The following is a 22,521-nucleotide window of genomic DNA, read 5'->3' on the forward strand; positions in this document are numbered from 1 at the left end:
AGTGGAAAAAGTACCCAGCTGAAAATTTGTTTGGAACCGGCTGTATAGGCGACAGCCTGCGCTAGTGGAAAACTCTGCCAAATGTAACGTAACATATACTAATTTGAGTATCCCTGATTTACATTTACTATGTTACATCTACTCTGAGACCGGGTGGCCTAGGCGGTTCTCCTGGGGTGCATTCAGTTTTGATTTGAATGTTTACTATGTTTCCCCAAAACATTCAACGTTCTTCATCAAGTATGTAATCATTATTGGACTAATTCAGGTAGGTACCTCCCTGTTTTGTTCCGTTTTAAGAAATGTTTTGCAACAGAATCGGAGTATTGAATACGCCCCAGACTTTGAGGTACATTTACTGCTTGGTGGGGGTGGCGGGGTGTGGCTTGAAGCAATGCGTGACATATTTAAAGGGCAGCGGACCCCAACCCACAACCCCACCAATTTTTGAACTGGTTGTTCAGAACAGCACTGTTTTGTTTAATTGACTGTTACAGTAAAACATCGTACTGAATGTAGCCCAAATGTTTTTTTTGTTTTTTTACCCAGGGGTGGCCAACTGGGTAAGAAAATGGGTATGCATAATGCAGGCTATTGAGTCGTAGTACGAAACTAAGGCCCTTTTCTGTTCCAGGGAGGAGTATGGAGAATGATGAACTTCCGTCAGCGGATGGGATGGATCGGCGTGGGGCTGTACCTTCTGGCTAGCGTGGCTGTCGTCTACTATGTCTTTGAGATCGACCAGACATACAACCGTCTCACCCTGGAGCACGTGGCTCAGGAACAGCGACCTCTGCCAGGGGACAACACACATCCCGCCGCATCCTCTGGGCCCCCATCCTCACTGCCCACGTGGACCCAGAGTCTCAAAACTCGCCTGCTCCTCTTGCCCTTCTGGGTGTGGGTCACCATCTTCCTCGTGCCCTACCTTCAGGTGTTCCTCTTCCTCTACTCGTGCACGCGCGCTGACCCCAAGACGGTGGGCTACTGCATCCTGCCCATATGCCTGGCGGTACTCTGCAACCGCCACCAGACCTTTGCCAAGGCGTCCAATCAGATCAGCCGGCTGCAGCTGATTGACACCTAAAGTGTCCAACCAATTTGAGATGGTGGATAATATGAGAGGCAGGGTGAGCAGCCTTAATGCATGCTGCACACAATCTTGGCGGCGGCCTACTACTCTCATACCTGAACTACAGGATACTTAACACTCAACTAGTGCACTGTGTGAAGTGTTAAGCATGCCAGGCATCACTAGGCAATTCACTTGGGGGTTTCGTGGTGGTTTTGTTGATGTGTATGTGTGCTGTTCTTGAGATGAACAATGGTACGCGTTTCACAACCCTTTGTATTTGTGATTTCTTACATTCAACAAAGGCTGGACCAAAGGGGTGCCACGTGCTCCTGGGTCTCACCACAGTACCTGACTATGATACAGACACCAATCATTGAGGGTTTATCCATTCACTGCAAGGTCCCACTTTTTTGAGCAAATAATTCTGAGGAAAGTTTGGTTCAATCATCATCCCAAAACTATTACCACCCACTGACTCGAAGTACGGTGAAATATCACGTGTCAACTAATTTGTACAGACAGTTTTAGGAATGTGATGCCATTAAAAAAAACTGTCTTAGTGGATCAGTAGTGATTCTTAGATAAGTACTGCTGTGTTGTTTTGTTATTGGTCTGAATGTATTTTGTAGTGTTATTTACTGCTGTGTTGGCTCAGTAATTTCCTTCTACATAACATGCTTTTTTTGTCATTCTATTACTTGCAATATTTAGGAAGTGTTTCGGGATTTGTCAATTGGTCAATCTATCCAGTATTTGTCTAAGATAAATATCTTGTGCCTTTTAGGACCCCCCCTCCTCACCCTCCAAGTAAAGTCAAAGAAAGTCCACACAAAGCACACGGACCATGCTTTTGGGAAAATACAGATCTTCTACTACAGCCATTGTTTGTCCTTGTGTGCCATAAAGTGACAAAAACGTGACATGAAATTGTCAATGTTTTTGCCTTTTTTATGAGGATCCCTGGTCCCTTTTTTGTAAGACATGTATGTGGAAATGTGTTATGTTCAATGAGTTGTGGAATCCTTCACATGTAAGTTACGAGGAAAATGTTCACTGCCAACAAAGCTCATTTCCTATTTTGAAATGAGCAATGGGACAAATATGGCTTTCCTATATGATCTTAAATATGTCTTGGCTGTCTGTGCCACATTCATTTATATGGCAGGTAGTGAGTGTCCTTAAGCATTTCTGCAAAATACTCATTTAATTTGAACGTTGTTTTGAAATCATCTTTGGCTACTCTTTGTGTTGATGGTGGTCAACCTCCATATTTTTTAATGTTTCCAATTGATTCGAGATGGTACTATTCTGATTAAATTTTGATTTAATTTTCCATCTACATTAGCACAGTAATGAATGTGCAAAAGGTTTATTTGACCTTCCTCCCAACACAGGGAAGTGGCATGTGCTGTGTCGAGTGACCTGACCTAAAGGGAATTGGGCTGGGTTGTGTTCAGTAAGGCACACAGAAAACATGTTGATACTCTTTGTAACAGAAAATGCATTTGTCCAGGTAATCCTTCCATGCTTATCAGTTCTGTTTGTTTATTGAACACAACCCTGATTTTGTCCTTGACTATACAGCATGTCACTCATTGCACAGAGGCCCAAGTGTATGGGGTTTGTGCTCTTCCCTTGTCCTTGATTAAGAAACTCCCCTCACCTGGTTGTTTAGGGCTAAATCGAAAGCAAAAAAAGACTAGGCCCTCTATGTAATGAGTTTGACACCCCTACTATAAAGCAGGGTTTCCCAAACTTTGTTCTGGGGTGCTTGTTTCTGGTTTTTGCCCTTGCACTACACAGCTGATTCAAATAATCAAAGCTTGATGAGTTGGTGAATTCAATCATCGGTGTAGTGCTAGGGCAAAAATGTGCACTGGGGGGGCTGCTATAAAGGATAATCTACTTGGGTTTTGGACTGGGTGTTTAGTGGCTCACATTACATTTTCACTGAACCCGTTTCAACTTCATTCCTCTTTTTACTATGTTGCACAACTTGGGTCCTCAAGTTGTAGTGTCTACAAAGGGCCACGTTCAGTAGGCATAAGATGGAAGAAGCATTTACAGATGGAGTTACTACCTGAACTCATAAGAATGCTCGTTTTGATCCATTTTTTTCCCTACCGAAAGTACTATTGGTTTTAAGATACAACTGACTACAGTAACTGAAACCTCAAGCTAGCCAATAACCTGATTTGATCAGTAAGTGTCAAGGTCAAATCATACATTGTAGAAGCTTCCCTACTCAACCAGAGTTGTCCACCCTTGATTCAACCTAAACAAGTCCCAAATGATAGTTTGGACGTAGAGACACTGCCTGTCATGGTTCCTCTAGGTTTTTTCTGTTTATTAAAAAAGTGTTAATGGGAAAGGAATAGTCGTATTAGAAAGAAAAAAAAGTATGGGCTTGTTTGGTCTGTAAAAGAATGAGTGGCGATTCACGTTGGTGCTTCTGATTTTTATTGCCTTTCAAATGCACTGTGATTAAAATAAGGTCTGGATTGTAAGAAAATTAAACGTTATGGGAAAATGTCTGCAGACCGTTCATGTCATTTCTCAAAGCAAGCAAATGCTGCGGGGACAGTGCAATTCTATTATCCATGAACAAGATGTCTGAAATACATTCCACTTAAATGATTGACATTTATACAAATGTTCAAAACAAACATTTAAATTGTGTCAAGAGAAAGATGTAGATCATAACTGCAATGATTGCCAAGGCAGGAGCAATACCTTACATGAGTGGGAATGAATTAATAATAGCCACCCAGTGGATTGAATAATAAGGGCTGGTATATCTGCCCCCAAAACAGTGTCTTCCAGTCTTGTATGCCAGGACCACCAGACTCCCTTCTTCCTACAGTAGTATTTTAAGTCCCAAATGGCAACCTATTCCCTACCTAGTGCACTACTTGGGCCCTGGTCAAAAGGAGTGAACTTTTGGGACAGAGCCCTTGTCAGGCCCTCAAGGTCTTGGACCGCTTTGCAGGAGGCTGCATAATAGGGGCTTTTGTGTCTTCATCTTCCTCCTCCTCATCTGCAACAGATGACAGAAAATTACTTTTGTGATCAAGATACATTTTGGGGAGTGGTTGACAGAAGTGAAAACAAACCAACAGACATGACACAAATAAACATTTATCTCCTCCCCTTCCCACCCATAGGACCTGCTTAAAGTACATTGCCTATAGAGTGATTTTAAAAACTTGTCAAGTGTTGTAGTCCATATGTTAATATTGGACTCATTTTAGATTGCATCAGTTAAATGAAGCCTGTCACGGACTGAGGTAGGTTCAGTAAAATAATTTGACCAAGCCATATTTTTTTACATTTTTATGTAGCACAAGATATGGTTACATATTAGTGATCAAATACCAGTTGTGAGAGATGCATGTTTTAATGATTGATAGGAATATTCACATCAAATCTATGTTGACACAATTTATGCAGCTTGATAACACACTGTGCAGGCATGACACAAAGCTGATTGATTTGATAGCCGTAACGTCTTCAAATGTCATAGGCCGCCTACCCATAGTCTCAAGATGGAGGAATAGAACATTGTTTCATCTGAAATGTTTTAAACACTTGTAATTTGATTAGTTGTGATATCGGGAAAACTCAATGATCATATCAAAACTCCGATGACGGAATCAATTAATCTGTTCACATGCACACGTAGTAACAATATGTTTGTACGTCACAGTGGCATCATAGGCACACAAAAAAGTATTTGTAGCCGAGCAAGCTAACGTTAGTCGGTTTGATACTGGGAAGATCTGTGTTATGAAGTAGCTAGCCCAAAGACAGGTATCTAAATTCATTCTCTGATCAACGTGGGCGGTTTATCTGATCATCCAAAGACTTGCTAAGGTTGGGATTTGTCTATATAATGATTTTCATAGCAACTAGCTCTATCTACCGAAATATGTTGTGTTCTTCCAGGTCATGATTATCTAAACAAAATCGATAGATTTCGTGAGACAATAGCCACAATAAAAATAAACAATAGCTAGCCTCAATAGAAGCAGAGCAATTAGCGAACCCTGTTTAGTTTTTATCAACATCCATCGCGGTAGCTAAGCGTGTTGTTAAATGAGCTACCAGTAACGTTAGCTAGCTAACCAAGCTCACCGTCGTCGACTTGCAAATCCCCCTTGTCATTTCCTCCGCAAAATTGTTCTTGTACAACGAGATCAGTGAGGAGCCCCGATACGTCTGCGTTTAATTTCTTAATCCCCACTATCATAGAAGTCAGGTTGTTTTCTGTTTTTATGATAATCTCTTTCTTCAGGCCATCCCTGTATTTTAGCTCTCCTCGTATCTCAGTAGCTGCCATGATTGTTGAACCATGACCCTAGTTTGAACTCTGACCCGAGTCATAGCGGCATTTTGACGTACATTCGATTTGGTCAGAGCCTTGTACTTTGAAACGTTCGCCATATTTGCACAAATACATATATAAATAACAATCACTAACTAAACCAACAGGTAGACAATATTTCAATTGATCAAAATGTGAAAATCTCTGAAGTGCTTTTCAGAAACTCCCGCCAACAGGGTGAAATATTAGCATAATCCGGAAATCGTGCGGAAATTGTCATTCTGAGAGAGCTACAGTGAGGTGGTTCGATTCATCTAGCCCGGGCGCCCGTGTAAGCATGTTTTGCTTTGGCTGAAAGTTGGTTACATTCGACTTGGAACCGGGCTGCCTCCCTGGCGTGAGCCAGCTGCTCTATCTAAATCTGCTCAAAACAATAGTGACGTAATTAAGCAAGTGCAGTAATGAGTAGGATTCTTTCTTTTCCCATGAAAGTGATTGGTTTTCTGCCGTTCAAGTGAAAACTAATTTGACATTGCTAACATTTATTCGATGGAAATATATAGTATGTAATAGTATATATAGTATGTTTCCGGACGATGCAACATGATGCCTTGTTAACAACATGACCGACCGCACAGATTACTGTTCATTTTGAGATGGGTGTTCCTCCCTCCCCGCTTTCGCCAGATGACGTGCCGGCCCATTGCCCGGTTCCATCTGGGCCCGTGTAAAATAACTCCCTCGGTGTATCGGGTTTGAGAATAACATAACGTCCAGTGCGCTCCAATGTTTTTTTGCTTATTGTATCTAATTTATTGTATATTTTGGTGAACAGAGCATTTTGATACATTTTCTCAAGTCCTTCTGGACGTCCCTGTTTAGATTTATCTGGCGCTCTACATTTTGCCCTGGAACAGGAACTTGTATTCACACTTTTTTCACCTTCTATTTTCCGAGAATGGCGGCAAATGAGGGCGATGAGGCTACTGTTTCTTTGGTAGATGTTTTGGAAGAAGATGAAGAGTTGGAGAATGAGGCATCTGCTGTTTTAGCTGGTAGTGATTCCGAGAAGTGTTCCTATCCCGAGGTAGGCTATTTGCCCCACATTGTTAGAGAAACACAAATTACCCCAGTTTAAGTTAGCTATAATACAGTTTCGCAGTCTAAGCCAGTGTTTAGTTTCAAATGGATTTTGAAAAATGGAACCTTTAGCGGCGTCACCAATTTGATGTCTCCGCCAACCTAAATGACATAATTGTTAATAAATTGAACTTAATTTGTATTTTTATTAACTCGTTATAACAAAATGTAACCTGTTTTACAAATGTAACGTTACATTTTCCCTGGTTCATTGCCATGGTATACATTGCATTCATGCTCAATCCGAAGGACTCAATGTGATGCCAGTTTCACACGTGTTTGTTTTGATGTGGTCTTGCAGGGCTATGTGAAGCGACAAGCCCTCTATGCCTGCAGCACCTGCACACCAAAGGGGGGCCAGCCAGCCGGAGTCTGCCTGGCCTGCTCCTACAAATGCCATGAAGGCCATGACCTTTTTGAGCTCTACACCAAAAGGTGAGTTTCACTGCATTGTTAATTTTTTTTTCTATTCATCTTTCCTCAATTCCTTGCATCCTCTCTCCTTGCCACCTTCTCAAAACCTATTGGAGAAGAAGGTCTGAAGGGAGGGACCTTGGACCTACTCCTCCAATAAGGTTGAGGAGGTAAGGAGCTGCGATGATGAATTCAGATAGAGACGTGGAGTGGACACCTAAAGGATAAGACAGACCAATACAAACGTGGGCCATGCACAATAGATCAAATGTTGGGTGTCGATGAACGGATGTGATGCAGAATTGTCGGGAAATGAACAGAAATACTGTAGGACAATATTTCAGTGCTGTGTGTGTGCCCCTATATCTGTGCTCAAAGGTATTATTGTCCCACACAATGAAATTGGGGAGAGGACTGTGGACCTGTCTGTCTCCTTCCGTTTGTTTGTACACTAGTCACATGCGTCTTGCCACAGAGATCTGGCATTTACAAAATTACACTGATTGGGCCAAGGTGGGAGTTATAGTAATTAATTTGTGGTGGATTACATGTTTACTGTTGCCTTGTTTGTCCTGTACCACCATACATCCCACTGCTGGCTTGTCTCTGAAGCTAAGCAGGGCTGGTCCTGGTCGGTCCCTGGATGGGAGACCAGATGCTGCTGTAAGTGGTGTTGGAGGGCCAGTAGGAGGCATTCTTTCCTCTGGTCTAAAACAAATATCCCAATGCCCCAGGGCAGTGATTGGGGACATTGCCCCGTATAGTGTGCTGTCTATCAGATGGGATGTTAAATAGGTGTCCTGACTCTCTGTGGTTACTAAAGATCCCATGGCACTTATTGTAAGAGTTGGGGTGTTAACCCCGGTGTCCTGGCTAAATTCCCAATCTGGCCCTCATACCATCATGGCCCTCATCCCCAGCTTCCAATTGGCTCATTCATCCCTCCCTCCTCTCCCCTGTAACTATTCCCCAGGTATTTGCTGTAAATGAGAATGTGTTCTCAGTCAACTTACCTAGTAAAATAAGGGTGAAATAAATATAATCATGAACCACAGCACTCTAGCTTTATCTGGGATATTGCAGTTGCGAACAGAATTTTCCTATAGTTAATCTTGAGCTGGGACTTTTTGCAGGAATTTCCGCTGTGACTGTGGAAACGGCAAGTTTGAAGAGATGAGGTGCAAGTTATACTCAGTAAGTTTCCTTCCATTTATTGAAATTGTGGTAGTTTGAATTAGAGACATTAGGCCAATAACAGCATGATAGGCATGTTTTATATATGTAGCCAGTTTCTGGTCTGGCAAAATATATTGGCACCCTTGCACTTTTCTTAAATAATTCCCTATTTCGTCCAAAATAAGTTGAAATTGAAAACAACTTTTGGTCTCCACAACATGCTATTAGATTTTCAACATTGCAGAACCAGGTTTATTTTTGTGCAATATGTAACTTTTAGGGGACCTGACCAAATTCACATACAGTTGAAGTCGGAAGTTTACATACACTTAGGTTGGAGTCATTAACTTATTTTTCAACCACTCCACACATTTCTTGTTAACAATCTATAGTTTTGGCAAGTCGGTTAGGACATCTACTTCGTGCATGACACAAGTAATTTTTCCAACAATTGTTTACAGACAGATTATTTCACATATAATTCACTGTATCACAATTCCAGTGGGTCAGAAGTTTACATACACTAAGTTGATTGTGCCTTTAAACTGCTTGGAAAATTCCAGAAAATGTCATGGCTTTAGATGCTTCTGATAGGCTAATTGACATCATTTTAGTCAATTGGAGGTGTACCTGTGGATGTATTTCAAGGCCTACCTTCAAACTCAGTGCCTCTTTGCTTGACATCATGGGAAAATCAAAAGAAATCAGCCAAGCCCTCTGAAAAAAATTGTAGACCTCCACAAGTCTGTTTCATCCTTGGGAGCAATTTCCAAATGCCTGAAATGCATCTGTACAAACAATAGTAAGCAAGAATAAACACCATGGGACCACGCAGCTGTCATACCGCTCAGGAAGGAGACGCGTTATGTCTCCTAGCAATGAACGTACCTTGTTGCGAAAAGTGCAAATCAATCCCAGAACAGCAAAGGACCTTGTGAAGATGCTGGAGGAAACGGGTACAAAAGTATCTGTATCCACAGTAAAACAAGTCCTATATCGAAATAACCTGAAAGGCCGCTCAGCAAGTAAGAAGCCACTGCTTCAAAACCGCCATAAAAAAGCCAGACTACGGTTTGCAGCTGCACATGGGGACAAATATCATACTTTTTGGAGAAATGTCCTCTGGTCTGATGAAACAAAAATATAAATGTTTGGCCATAATGATCTTAGTTATATTTGGAGGAAAAAGGGGGATGCTTGCAAGCCGAAGAACACCATCCCAACCGTGAAGCACGGGGGTGGCAGCATCATGTTGTGTGGGTGCTTTGCTGCAGGAGGGACTGGTGCACTTCACAAAATAGATGACATCACGAGGCTGAAAAATTATGTGGATATATTGAAACAATATCTCAAGACGTCAGTCAGGAAGTTAAAGCTTGGTCGCAAATGGGTCCTCCAAATGGACAATGACCCCAAGCATACTTCCAAAGTTGTGGCAAAATGGCTTAAGGACAACAAAGTCAAGGTATTAGAGTGGCCATCACAAAGCCCTGACCTCAATCCCATAGAACATTTGTGGGCAGAAATGAAAAAGCGTGTGCGAGAAAGGAGGCCTACAAACCTGACTCAGTTACACCAGCTCTGTCAGGAGGAATGGGCCAAAATTCACCCAACTTATTGTGGGAAGCTTGTGGAAGGCAACCCAAAACGTTTGACCCAAGTTAAACCATTTAAATGCAATGCTACCAAATACTAATTGAGTGTATGTAAACTTATTACCCACTGGGAATGTGATGAAAGAAATAAAAGCTGAAATAAATCACTATTATTCTGACATTTCACATTCTTAAAATAAAGTGGTGATCCTAACTGACCTAAAACAGGGAATTGTTTACTAGGATTAAATTTCAGGAATTGTGAAAAACTGAGTTTAAATGTATTTGGCTAAGGTGTATGTAAACTTCCGACTTCAACTGTAGATGTGATTTAAAGATCTGTCATTTTCATTGAAAGCAAGTTTAAGAAGCGATATCTGTTTTATGTGCGCTATTTGTATGCTTCCTGTTTTAAAGTTGAGTTTTTGCGTCTTTTACTTTCAGTTTTGTACCCCAGCTTAAAACAGCTTGAAAATACAATATTTTTGTTAATGGAAAAGATATTCCTCAGCGGTTTAGATTCGAGGTCGACCGATTATGATTTTTCCGATACCGATTATTGGGGGACCAAAAACCTGATTGCTATTAATTGGCCAATTTAAAATAAAATAAAACTTTTTTTTTTGTAATAATGACAATTACAACAATACTGAATTAACTTATTTTAACTTAATATAATACAATCAATTTAGCCTCAAATAAATAATGAAACATGTTCAATTTGGTTTAAAAAATGCAAAAACAAAGTGTTGGAGAAGAAAGTAAAAGTGCAATGTGTGCCATGTAAGGAAGCTAACGTTTAAGTTCCTTGCTCAGAACATATGAAAGCTGGTGGTTCCTTTTATAATGAGTCTTCAATATTCCCAGGTAAGAGGTTTTAGGTTGAAGTTATTATAGGAATTATAGGACTATTTCTCTCTATACGATTTTGTATTTCATATACCTTTGACTATTGAATGTTCTTATAGGCATTTTAGTATTGCCAGTATAGCTTCCGTCCCTCTCCTCGCTCCTACCTGGGCTCAAACCAGGAACACATCGACAACAGCCACCCTCGAAGCAGAGTTACCCATGCAGAGCAAGGGGAACAACCACTCAAAGTCTCTGAGCGAGTGACCCCGCTAACTAGCTAGCCATTTCACATCGGTTACACCAGCCTAATCTCGGGAGTTGATAGGCTTGAAGTCATAAATAGCTGCTGGCAAACGCACAAAAGTGCTGTTTGAATGAATGCTTACGAACCTGCTGCTGCCTACCATCGCTCATAGACTTAGTTATAACGTGATAACACACAGAAATACGAGCCTTAGGTCATTAAGATGGTCGAATCCGGAAACTATCACCTCGAAAACAAGACGTTTATTCTTTCAGTGAAATACGGAACCGTTCAGTATGTTATCTAAGGGGTGGCATCCCTAAATCTAAATATTCCTGTTACATTGCACAACCTTCAATGTTATGTCATAATTACGTAAAAGTCTGGCAAATTAAGCGGTCCAAACTGTTGCATATACACTGACTCTGCGTGCATTGAACGCAAGAGAAGTGACACAATTACACCTGGTTGATATTGCCTGCTAACCTGGATGTCTTTTAGCTAAATATGCCTGTTTAAAAATATATACCTCTGTGCATTGATTTTAAGAAAGGCATTGATGTTTATGGTTAGGTACACATTGAAGCAACGATACGCACCACATCGATTATATGCAACGCAGGACACGCTAGATAAATTAGTAATATCATCAACCATGTGTCGTTAACTAGTGATTATGATTGTTTTTTATAAGTTACGTTTAATGCAAGCTAGCAACTTATCTTGGCTTACTGCATTCGCGTAACAGGCAGTCTCCTCGTGGAGTGCAATGAGAGGCAGGTGGTTAGACGTTGGACTAGTTAACTGTAAAGTGGAATCCCCCGAGCTGACAAGGTAAACATCTGTCGTTCTGCCCCCGAACGAGGCAGTTAACCCACCGTTCCTAGGCCGCCATTGAAAATATGAATGTGTTCTTAACTGATTTTCCTAGTTAAATAAAGATTTTTTTTTTTAAATAAAAAAACCGGTGTCCAAAAATACCTATTTCCGATTGTTATGAAAACTTGAAATCGGCCCGAATTCCTCTAGTTTAGATGGTACAATGATTACACTCTACACTATACTTTCTTGTTTCGCCACAAACTGAAACTATTAGAATTTTAGTAACCAGGAAATTACTGAACGATTTCTGCATAGTGCATCTTTAAATTTGACCATTTCAATTTAAAAAATAAAGGAAAATGGCATTGTAGCCATCAAAGAGCTTGCTGTACCTTTCTACTGGCAGTTTTCACCACTCTTCAGGAGTAAACTGCTCTAATTCTTCAATGCTTGAGGGGTGCCCTCCACCAACTGGTTGTCTGTAGCAAATTGAGTTACAAAACCATGATGAATCTGCAAAAATCTCGTATCATTCTGAGGACTAAGATGTGTGGTTTTATGGTAAGTATCTTATTGTAAATACATTTACATTTTTCGCCTGTATTTTGTACATTTTCACCCCAAATTCTCATTAACGAAATGCGTCCGGATTCATTTCTGGTATTTAAAAAAAAAAAAAACGTATTTTAATAAACCAAATATGTTGCGGTAGTTTGTCCATAAACCATAACATTTACATTAAACTATAGTATTTATTACGTACTAACACTGTGGACTAGTTTGTGTAAAAACTCCAATCAGTTTTTAAATAAAGTGATGATGCGTCATCTAGAGTAGTAGTCCTTAGATAGGCACAAGTTTTATTTGATTATTAAAAAAATATTTATCCAGGCAAGTCAGTTAAGAACCAATTCTTATTTACAATGACGGCCTACCCCGGACGACACTGGGCCGTCCTATGGGACTCCTAATCACTGCCTGTTGTGATTCAGCCAGGAATCAAGCCAGGGTCTGTAGTGACGCCTCTAGCACTGAGATGCAGTGCCTTAGACTGCTGCGCCACTCGGGAGCCCCGAAATCAAAATTAGGTTCTTATTGTCAAACACCCAGTTTACCCCACTTCGCCTTCTCATTACAGAAACAGATGAAAGAGTCATTTAATTGAATTATAATTTATTTTAGGTGAATTTTCAGTGTTATGTTTAACTCAGGCCTTTTCATTAGGGAGAAATGTTAAAAAATAATGTGTTTAACGTTTTTGGGACATCGAAAGCTGTTAAGGTAATTCTCAACTTATTTTGTGAGAGTGACCCAACTGCTGTTTTCAGCTCCCTATTGGGTGTGATTCAGATCTGGACTTTTTGCTGGCCACTCCAGAACAGTCTAGTGTTTCTTCTTAAACCATTCCAGGGTGCTTTTGATGTGTGTTTGGGTTGCTTGAAAACCCACAACCTTCAACAGAGACACCGTTTTTGGACACTGTGTTAAACGCTGCACTCCAAAACACCTTGATAAGCTGCTGATTTTATGATCTCTTGCACACACAGGCTCCACCCCTGTACTAGTGGCAGCAAAGAAACCCCACAGCATTATCAAACCTCCCCTTGTTTGATTTTAGGGAGGGTGTTCTTTTCTTTGAATGCTTCATTTGGTTTTTGGTAAACTGCCGAAGGAGGCTCAAGAAAGCCTGATTGCACTTCTCAACAACCCACCTAAACAAGTCTAAATCCAGGAGAAAATATTCTGTGTACCAAAAAACAAAATTCTAGCTTTTTGGAAATAGAGATCAGCGCTGTGTTTACTGACGACAAAAAACAGCAATTCTCAAACACTGAAGAATTAGAGTAATTTGCTGCAGTTATCTTGGCCAAAGGCTGTGCAACCAAGTACTAGCTTCAGGGTGTCAACAATTCTGTCCATGCCATTGGTCTCTCAATTAAAATGATCAAATTAAGCATACAAAAATAAAATTGGTTTTGCGATGTTAAGAATCCAATAAGTGTGGTGCGTTTTTATTTTTATTTCAACTTAAAGAAATAGGGAATTATTTAAGAAAAGTGCAAGGGTGGCAATATAGTTGTCCGAAACTATACATCTAGGACTGTGTTAATCAAACCTGGTCCTGGGGACCCAAAATAATCAGGCTTGAGGAAGTGTGTTAGTTCTAAGGCAAAAACTAAAATCTGCACCCCTTTGGGTCCCCAGGACCATTGTTTGAGAGACTTTGATCAAGGCATAGAGTACTGCATGGTCCATGATGTTACTGATTTCACTGTCTTCTAGGACAAGGATCAGTTGAACACGGAGAACAAATACAGCCACAATTTTGTTGGTCTGTATTGCACCTGTAACAGGCCATATCCAGACCCAGAAGACCCGGTGAGAGTTGACCATTCACCTAAAATAGTCTATGAATTGGTTTTTGAAAAAAATCTGTATTCTAGTGAAGATCTATTGACCAAAACATGTCTTTCCCAGGTTGAAGATGAGATGATACAGTGCATTGTCTGTGAGGACTGGCTTCATGGCAGGGTAAGGCTTTTGTGGAGCACCAAAGCATAAGGATGTGTTGAAGATGCACAGGTCCCTGGGCTTGTATACTCCCCTATGTATTTATTTGGACAGTGAAGCTAAAATGTTTAATTTGGCTCTATACTCCAGCATTTTGTATTTGCAATTAAGTGTTTCACATTACGTGACGGTACAGAATGTAACCTTTTTATTTGAGGGTATTTTCATACATCGTGTTTTACCGTTTAAAAATGACAGCACTTTATGTATCTAGTCCCCCATTTGAAGATGTCATAAGTATTTGGGCAAATTCACTTAAACATTACATGACCAAAAGTATGTGGACACTTGCTTGTCAAACATCTCATTCCAAAACCATGGGCATTCATATGGAGTTGGTCCCTCCCTTGGCAGCCTCCACTCTTCTGGGAAGGCTTTCCACTAGATGTTGAAACATTGCTGGAGGACTTGCTTCCATTCAGCCACAAGAGCATTAGTGAGGTCGGACACTGATGTTGGGTGATTAGGCCTGGCTCACAGTTGGCGTTCCAATTCATCCCAAGATGGGGTTGAGTTCAGCGCTCTGTGAAGGCCAGTAAAATTCTTCCATAGAGATCTCGACAAACCAGTTCTGTATGAACCTCACTTTGTGCACGGGGGCATTGTCATGCTGAAACAGGAAAGGGCCTTCCCCAAACTGTTGCCACAAATTTTGAAGCACAGAATCGTCTAGAATATATGTATGCTGTAGCGTTAAGATTTCCCTTGGAACTAAGGGGCCTAGCCAGAACCATGAAAAACATCCTCTACCAAACTTTACGGTTGGTGCTATGCATTGGGGCAGGTAGCGTTCTCCTGGCATCCACCAAACCCAGATTCGTCCATCGGACTTGCCAGATGGTGAGGCGTGATTCATCGCTCCAGAGAACACATTTCCACTGTTCCAGAGTCCAATGGTGACAAACTTAACACCACTCCAGCCGACACTAGGCATTGCACATGGTGATCTTAAGCTCCCGACGAACAGTTCTCGTGCTGACGTTGCTTCCAGAGGCAGTTTGGAACACTGTAGTGAGTGCTGCAACCGAGGACAGATGATTTTTACGCCCTACAGCACTCGGCAGTCCCGTTCTGTGATCGCGGCTGAGTCATTGCTACTAAACATTTACACTTCACAATAACAGCTGTTCCCGTTGACCAGGGCAGCGCTAGCAGGACATACATTTGACTAACTGACTTGTTGGAAAGGTGGAATCCTATGACGTGCCATGTTGAAAGTCACTGAGCTCTTCAGTAAGGCCATTCTACTGCCAATGTTTGTCCTTGGAGATTGCATGGCTGTGTGCTCGATTTTATACACCGGTCAGCAAAGGGTGTGGCTGAAATAGCCAAATCCACTCATTTGAAGGGGTGTCCACATACGTTTGACTACACATTTGCAGTTTGTTGTGGTTCAGATTATATTGTGCTTAGTAGAAGTGAATGGTGAATAATGTATTGTCATTTGGGAGTTACTTTTATTTTACATAATATTATATGTTTGTGGATGCTACCATGATTATGTATAATCATGAGCAAGAAAGATACAGAAGCACAAAGATCATATCCCCAAGACATGCTTACCTCTCACCATTACCAATAAGGAAATGTTAGTCTTTTTTAGGGGGTATGATATTTGTGAATATAGGCCTTGGACAGATCAGGTTTTACAATGCCAGAACTATTAAACACAGGGTTCTAAAACATTTGGTCACAAAGAGCTACTTGGTGTGCAAGGTTTTGTTACAACCCAGCACAATGGATTCAGCTAATCATGGTTCAAATTAAATGGGTTTGTTCAGTAGGAAGCAACATATGGTAAAACGGAAAGCGAAAATGAGCATTCTTATTGGACAGGTTTGGATAAGAGCTCTGTTTCAAAATGCTTTCTCATGTTTTATGCCTACTGAACACAGCCCATAATTTATTGATTAATTGTGCTAGAACAAAAGCCTGTACACCCAGTAGCTCTCCATCACCAGAGTTGGAGAACCCTGGTTTAACATCTTGGGAACCACATCAAGATAATACACGGATCCTGTAATCTGTGAAGTCCTATATCTGGAACGCATCCCGAGTATTTAACTCAAGACCAGCCTGGTCTTTACCCTGGTCTTGACTGTGACTGTGTACACTTGATGCCATAGCTGCTATATGTATATCGTATATGAGTGTTATTACGTGTTTTTTTTATCCAGCACTTGGGTTGCCCTGTGCCAGAGTGTGTGGAGCTCCAGGAGATGGTGTGTGAGTCCTGCATGAACAATGCTCCTTTCCTGTGGGCCTACGCCACCCATCTGGCAGGTACTCATAGAGATCCTAGAATTCACAGCGATTCTTTATGTAGTTCTATGGGTACTCTCATTACCTTCAGTTTACTGGCATGCCCCAATTAACAAATTCAGAAAGAAAACACTTCAGGATAGGAGACATTCTTTAGACCTACCACATTGTGTTTTCTTTATGCTTCTATGTGAACGTACAGGTAACTGCCAAAATTAAGGAAACGTCAACATCAAGTTTCTTAATAGGGCGTTGGGCCACCAGAACAGCTTCGATGCACCTTGGCATAGATTCTACAAGTGTCTGGAACTCTGTTGGAGGGATGCGACACCCTTCTTCCACGAGAAATTCCATTATTTGGTGTTGGGAAAACCCCACATAAGTGTTCAACTGGATTGACATCTGGTGATTTAAGAACTCTCTTTCAAGTTCAGAGATCTCTTCTAGCCATGGTAGCCAAAATAATGGGCAACTGGACATTTTTAAACATTACCCTGAGCATAATGGTTTGTTAATTGCATAATTAACTCAGGAACCACACCTGTGTGGAAGAACCTGCTTTCAAAATACTTTGTATCCCTCACTGGCTCAAGCGTTTCCTTTTTTTGGCAGTTACCTGTACAGTACTAATGAAACCTGCAGTAACTAGTGAACAAGAGGCTATGGTTTGCGGTAGAGCAGTTTACTTCAATGGGTGACTAAAATACTAAAGTGCCGTTAGCTATTGAGGTCGATGTGTGCACAATTTCATGCCCCCTCAAGGAGTTTTAAGGTCCAATTCAGCCGTTTTGATCTCAATATCAAATCATTTCTGGGTAACAATGATTTACCTTACTATGATTTATTTTCAATTAAAATGGTCAAAAATAAACTAAATAGCTTCTTAGCGAAGAGCAATTTCTCAAGCAATAATTTTGTTAGGACTGTCTGGAGGTGGTCTGAGTGGGAAAGCTGAAAACTAGCTGTTATTGGCAGGGAGGTTTGAGACTCATTGGTCTAACTAGTTAAATCACCACGCCGGCCAAAACACCATCCCACCAAACCAGGCTGAAATTTCAGGCGGCCTTTTCAAACAGCTCTTACACTAAAACGGCATTATCATTTTCACTATTATTCCAGCCTCAGTGTGGAAATATGTACAGTACCAGTCAAAGGTTTGGACACCTACTCATTCCAGGGTTTTTCTTTATTTTTTACTATATTCTACAATGTAGAATAATAGTGAAGACTTAAACTATGAAATAACACATATGGAATCACACTCTTGGCATTCTCTCAACCAGCTTCATGAGGTAGTCACCTGGAATGCATTTCAATTAACAGGTGTGCCTTGTTAATTTGTAGAATTTCTTTCCTTCATGTATTTCAGCCAATCAGTTGTATTGTGACAAGGTAGGGTTGGTATACACAAGATATACCTATTTAAACATACCTATTTTGGACTGCAGAGTGAAGGAAAAGCAACCAACAAGTGCTCAGCATATGTTGGAAAAGCATTCCAGGTGAAGCTGGTTGAGAGAATGCCAAGAGTGTGCAAAGCTGTCATCAAGGCAAAGGGTGGCTACTTCGAAGAATCTAAAATATTGATTTGTTTAACACTTTTTTTGGTTACTACATCATTCCATATGTGTTATAACACAGTGTCAAATTATATAAGTCAGAATAAAACACTAGACATTCCTAGGACAATCAGAGGCTTCTCTGTCAAAATAAACTTGTCTCTGGCTCCATCCAGGGTTCTGACTAGGAGTACAGCTACGATCGGAAGTATTTTTACACAGCAGGTTAGGAGACTTAGGTTAAGGTCAAGAAAAGAGTTTGGGTTAGCTAAAATGCTGTCCTAACCTGCTATGAAAAGTCACTTCCGGCTGTAACTGTACTCCCTCACCTGTTTTCCACGTCACATCAAATGGGCGGCCTTGGAAAAGCTCCTCTGACGGTAGACTTGCTCACAACACAGACATGACAAAAACATTGCTGGTTTCCCATCGAACAGGCGGCTCTAAATATATAACTTAGATAGCTGTTTGATAAATGAGGGGGGGGGACTACTACATTATTGAAAATATTGCCTTGCTAGATTGATGAATACAGCCATTGTAAAACAGTGCAAAGAGCCTATCAGCTCTTAAGTGGCTCCATGTTGTTTTGTATTTCTCCTCCAGTGCCCGCTGCGACCAAAGCCAGCCCCTGCAAAGCAGAAGGGGAGGTGACGAATGAAGAGGGGGACCGTGAGGAGGGCAAGAACACAACAGAGGCCTCCACGAGCCTCAATAACCAGGGTGAAGAGAAGGTACTCACTCCACACAAAGCTTCATATACACAATGCTACGAGAACAATGAATAGCATTTTATTTCTTGCAGTACATTGAATATCATGAATGAACCAGTAATGGGTATCTTGGTTTAAAAGTATCACTGAGAAAGGGATATTATTACCAGATAAAACAGATGGATGGAACTATATTATGTGGAAAAGGTTTCCAATGCATCTTCATGCATTTTGTTTTCTTATGCTTTAGGTACATGTTTCAGAAGTCAAAGTTACTGCTTTCACCACTGTTGACAGCATTGCATCCATGCAGAGCAGGGAAAGGGGACTGTCGGTATCAACCACCAGGTGGCTTCAGTCCTCTAACAGTCAGCATGAGATGAGTGCACAGAACCAGGCTGTGCTAGTTTCCTGTGGGTATTTAGGGGATAAATGGCCCGTGCCATGCGCAGATTCTCTGGTCTGCGGGGAGCAGCCCCAAGGCTTTGCGGCGCCCGCATATCAACAAGAATGATTTCATTAGTCAGCCTCTGAGGCGAGCAGCAAATTGAAGCCAGCCTTATTTGACGGAAAATATGGCAGCCCACGATTTGCCCCCTCCCGCAGGGGCCCGGTGAGCTCGCACATTTGCATGCACCAAAGACAGAAGTAACTCTTATACAACTGGCAACTGTTTTTTTGGGGCGTGTCCTCGTAATTTTGGTTTGGGATTTAAGGGAGTGGTCTGTCTACTGGCGAGGTTGTGCAAGGTAATGGGCCTTGATAAGATACTTAGGAAATGTTTCCTTTCCTTAGACTTAACAGATTATACTGGGCACGATAAGTCAAAGCAAGGTGTTCACTTTCTACCCTCATCCTTTTAACCTCTTCATGTCTAACCTTTTGTAATCATATTGTGGAAAAGATTCATCTTTTGAGTGTTCAGAGGACATTGTGTGATATCTGTCCTACTCGCAGGTCAAATCCAATGGGGTGCCAGGCTGCAAAAGGAGGCACCAGGAGATGGAGGGAGGCTCGCCCTCCAAAGCCCCCTCCGAGTGCAGGCTCATGGAGCTGGGGGGCACAGGTACAGAGAGAGCAGAGTTTGGAGCTGTATTCTGGCCATCAGCCTGGAGAACCAAACTTTGTTCCTGTGTCAGCTGCAAGGTATGTTTTCACCACTTATCCCGTCAACCCGGCTGCTTCTCTGTTCTCTGCTTCAGCCATTTTAGAAGGAAGTCAAACAGCCACAATCTGAGGTGTATTCACTGGGAACCAAATGGGCTGAAAGTGGGAGGGACTAACCTGAATTTGCCCAATAAGAAATGCTGGTTTTCGGGGGAAAATATTTTCAGTTGCAAAATGTTTTGTTACAGTGTGCACTAATGAATACATCTGTTTTATTGTAGAACAGGTAAATACATGCATGTTGTTTAGGCCTTTTAATTTGGTGTGTATGTACGAGTAGTATCCTGCAAAACAAATCAAAGGCATAATACACCCAAATAAAAATGGTTTATGATCAGAATTACTGCATATTTATGTAGTTGAGTAGGCCTATATCGTTCGTAGAATTACTATTGACAATAGGAAAACTCTGCTCACCCGTTTCCTCCCCCCAGCAGAAATCCTACGCTGATGCTGGTATGTCCTTTCTCCTGGATGAGTCGGACACGGTCTTAGCCTACGAGAATAAAGGAAAGACCACAGAACAGGAGCAGGCGGGGACCGCCGAGGGTCGCGACCCCCTGATGTCGGCCCTTAATACCCTGGGCCGGGTTCAGCAGCTGGAGATAATCCACGGTACGAGGTGGTGGTGTTAAAGAAGAGACTAAACCATTTCTCTCCCTATCCCTTTGATGTTTGCAGGTCTGAAGGTTCTGGGTAGGTATGTGAAGTAGAGGAGTTTCCACCATTATTGCTTACACTGTACAGACCTGCAACCATCAAAGCATTAGGGGTAGGGAGATCATTTGGACCATCTGACAGGGAGAGAGTGAATGAAGGAAAGAGGTGAGGCAGGTGTTGGATGAGTAGTTAGAGCCATTCCCTCAGCTGTATTGATTGAAATACAGATGATTTATTTTGTGTGGAGACGACTATCGGTGCTGCAATCAAAAAAGAGCTTATTTTTAAAATACCCCCTCCCTTCTCAGGGTACAATGACATGAAGACTGAGCTGAAGGATTTCCTGCAGAGATTTGCTGCAGAAGGAAAGGTAATTAACCTGCAGATTTATCAGCGTACACACTATTTAGTTGAATGATCAATCATATCAGCATCATTGTATTTTGGTCCTCAGTTGTGATGTTCACTATCCCAGTGTCGCAAACCAGCCTTTATAATGATAGTATTGATGAGGATTGTTTTGCTCGATCTTCACATTGTGGTCACTGAATCTGAAATGCACCTCCTGGCGGTCCTGTCCTTGGTGTGTGACCATGAGATCAAACTTTATTTAAAGTAACTGTCCGATGAAAATCGAATTCTGTCAAACTCAATACTCCTAGTCGCTACACCCAATAAGAGGCATAAAAAGTTTGTGCCCCATTTCTCACCCCCCAGGTAGTGACTCCCGAAGACATCCGTCAGTTCTTCCAACAGCAGCAGAACCGCAAGAGACGACGGGCCAACGCAGGCCAGTACTACTGCAGCTGAGCAGTCTCCATTCAGACAACTCCCGGTCTCCCCCTCCACATTTCCCCAACACCTGTCAGTATAGTTGTATTCCTTTTTCTTCTTCCCACTGAATGTCATTGCCTTGCGTCCAATATCATCTTCTAGTACAACTCCTCAGATGTTATGTTTAAACAAATAAAAATGTAGGAAAAAAAAACAAACATGGAACATTGTATGAGCTTTTGTGTTATCTTGTTCTGGGCAGTATGCTTTGTTGTACTGTACTCGGGACGCTGCAATGTGATTTGTCTATTGAGGCTAAGCAGGTTGATGAACTGGCATTTGGTTGATACTTTGGTTATCTTTTTCTAGAGGGAATTATTAGTCTATCATTGCTCTCCCTCAAACACTTTTTGTTTAAACTGGAGAGAAAGCCTAAGTTCAGTTTGCCTGACAGCAAGTGTTCCAGACAACAGACAGAGCAGTGACCCCTTGACCTTTTATTTACCTTTTTATTTGAATAAACATCAATGGATTTGCTCTTAAAACTCATTAGAACAATGCATTATCAAAACTGGTTAAGCTGGTCATCGTTCCCATAACACGCTTTCTCTCAACTCATTCCTTTGACAATTTATAATTTTGTATTTGTCCTTAGTTGCAATTTCCTTAGTGCCGTTACAGCTGTTTGTAGATCGCATGATTGCAGAACCCTGGCCCATTAGTACGGTTGGTATTTTAAAGGACCACGTTAAATGTTACCATTGGTTTCCCTGTTCCTTTTTAATGTTCACTCTAAGAAATAAAGCTATGAATAATGTAAATTGTTTTAGCGTTATTGTTACTTACAGCAGTTACACCTGGGAACCATCAACCCATTAATTAGAGAATATAATGGAAGTTTAAATATTTTTTGCTATCTTTAATACCCACATGCTGATTTGACATCTGGCAAACCATTAATAAGGGGATATTTTAATCAAACCAGAAATTGAGTTTAGCCAATCGCTCAGATGGTAATAAATCTCTTCCTTGTGAATGTGTTGCTAACATTAGCGTATGCAGTAGTTGGATACGTTTGCTGACTGAATAAACTTTTTTTTTTAAATGATTGACAAGTCATGTGGTCCTTCTCTAGCCTCATTAGACCATCCTGATCTTGCGAGTTTGAGTTTA

At 41.3% G+C, this 22,521-nt stretch overlaps 3 protein-coding genes across 8 annotated transcripts in view; 2 read left to right on the forward strand and 1 right to left on the reverse strand.

The window, feature by feature from the left end:
• The window catches only part of tmem251 (transmembrane protein 251), a 17,086-nt gene extending 13,477 nt beyond the window's left edge, over nucleotides 1-3,609 (forward strand). For 2 of the 3 annotated variants that reach the window (XM_035793966.2, XM_035793964.2), the window contains exon 2: nucleotides 635-3,609. In XM_035793966.2, the coding sequence (XP_035649859.1) occupies nucleotides 650-1,087 (438 nt within the window). In that variant the 5' untranslated portion in view covers nucleotides 635-649 and the 3' untranslated portion in view covers nucleotides 1,088-3,609. The remainder of the gene's footprint in view (nucleotides 1-634) is intronic. The other variant, XM_035793965.2, reaches the window with a different exon arrangement.
• si:dkeyp-55f12.3 (uncharacterized protein LOC568418 homolog) lies at nucleotides 3,519-5,539 on the reverse strand. The gene is made up of 2 exons (XM_035793967.2): nucleotides 5,210-5,539; nucleotides 3,519-4,112 (listed from the first exon to the last, which is right to left on the reverse strand). The coding sequence occupies exons 1-2, from the start codon at nucleotides 5,412-5,414 to the stop codon at nucleotides 4,033-4,035; spliced, it is 285 nt and encodes a 94-aa protein (XP_035649860.1). The 5' UTR covers nucleotides 5,415-5,539; the 3' UTR covers nucleotides 3,519-4,032.
• Nucleotides 4,802-22,456, forward strand: ubr7 (ubiquitin protein ligase E3 component n-recognin 7). 4 transcript variants are annotated; one of them, XM_035793961.2, is made up of 12 exons: nucleotides 4,802-4,948; nucleotides 6,357-6,486; nucleotides 6,841-6,974; nucleotides 8,087-8,147; nucleotides 13,926-14,021; nucleotides 14,121-14,174; nucleotides 16,391-16,496; nucleotides 18,641-18,768; nucleotides 19,705-19,893; nucleotides 20,349-20,529; nucleotides 20,883-20,944; nucleotides 21,292-22,456. In XM_035793961.2, the coding sequence occupies exons 2-12, from the start codon at nucleotides 6,358-6,360 to the stop codon at nucleotides 21,382-21,384; spliced, it is 1,233 nt and encodes a 410-aa protein (XP_035649854.1). In that variant the 5' UTR covers nucleotides 4,802-4,948; nucleotide 6,357; the 3' UTR covers nucleotides 21,385-22,456. The 4 variants fall into 4 exon arrangements, with proteins under 4 accessions (XP_035649854.1, XP_035649855.1, XP_035649852.1 ...); XM_035793962.2 differs by having other exon boundaries at nucleotides 4,809-4,885; XM_035793959.2 differs by lacking the exon at nucleotides 4,802-4,948 and having other exon boundaries at nucleotides 5,613-6,486.
• The last annotated feature ends 65 nt before the right edge of the window (nucleotides 22,457-22,521 follow it).

The sequence above is a fragment of the Oncorhynchus keta genome, chromosome 19 (assembly GCF_023373465.1).
Source record: "Oncorhynchus keta strain PuntledgeMale-10-30-2019 chromosome 19, Oket_V2, whole genome shotgun sequence".
Classification (NCBI taxonomy): domain Eukaryota; kingdom Metazoa; phylum Chordata; class Actinopteri; order Salmoniformes; family Salmonidae; genus Oncorhynchus; species Oncorhynchus keta.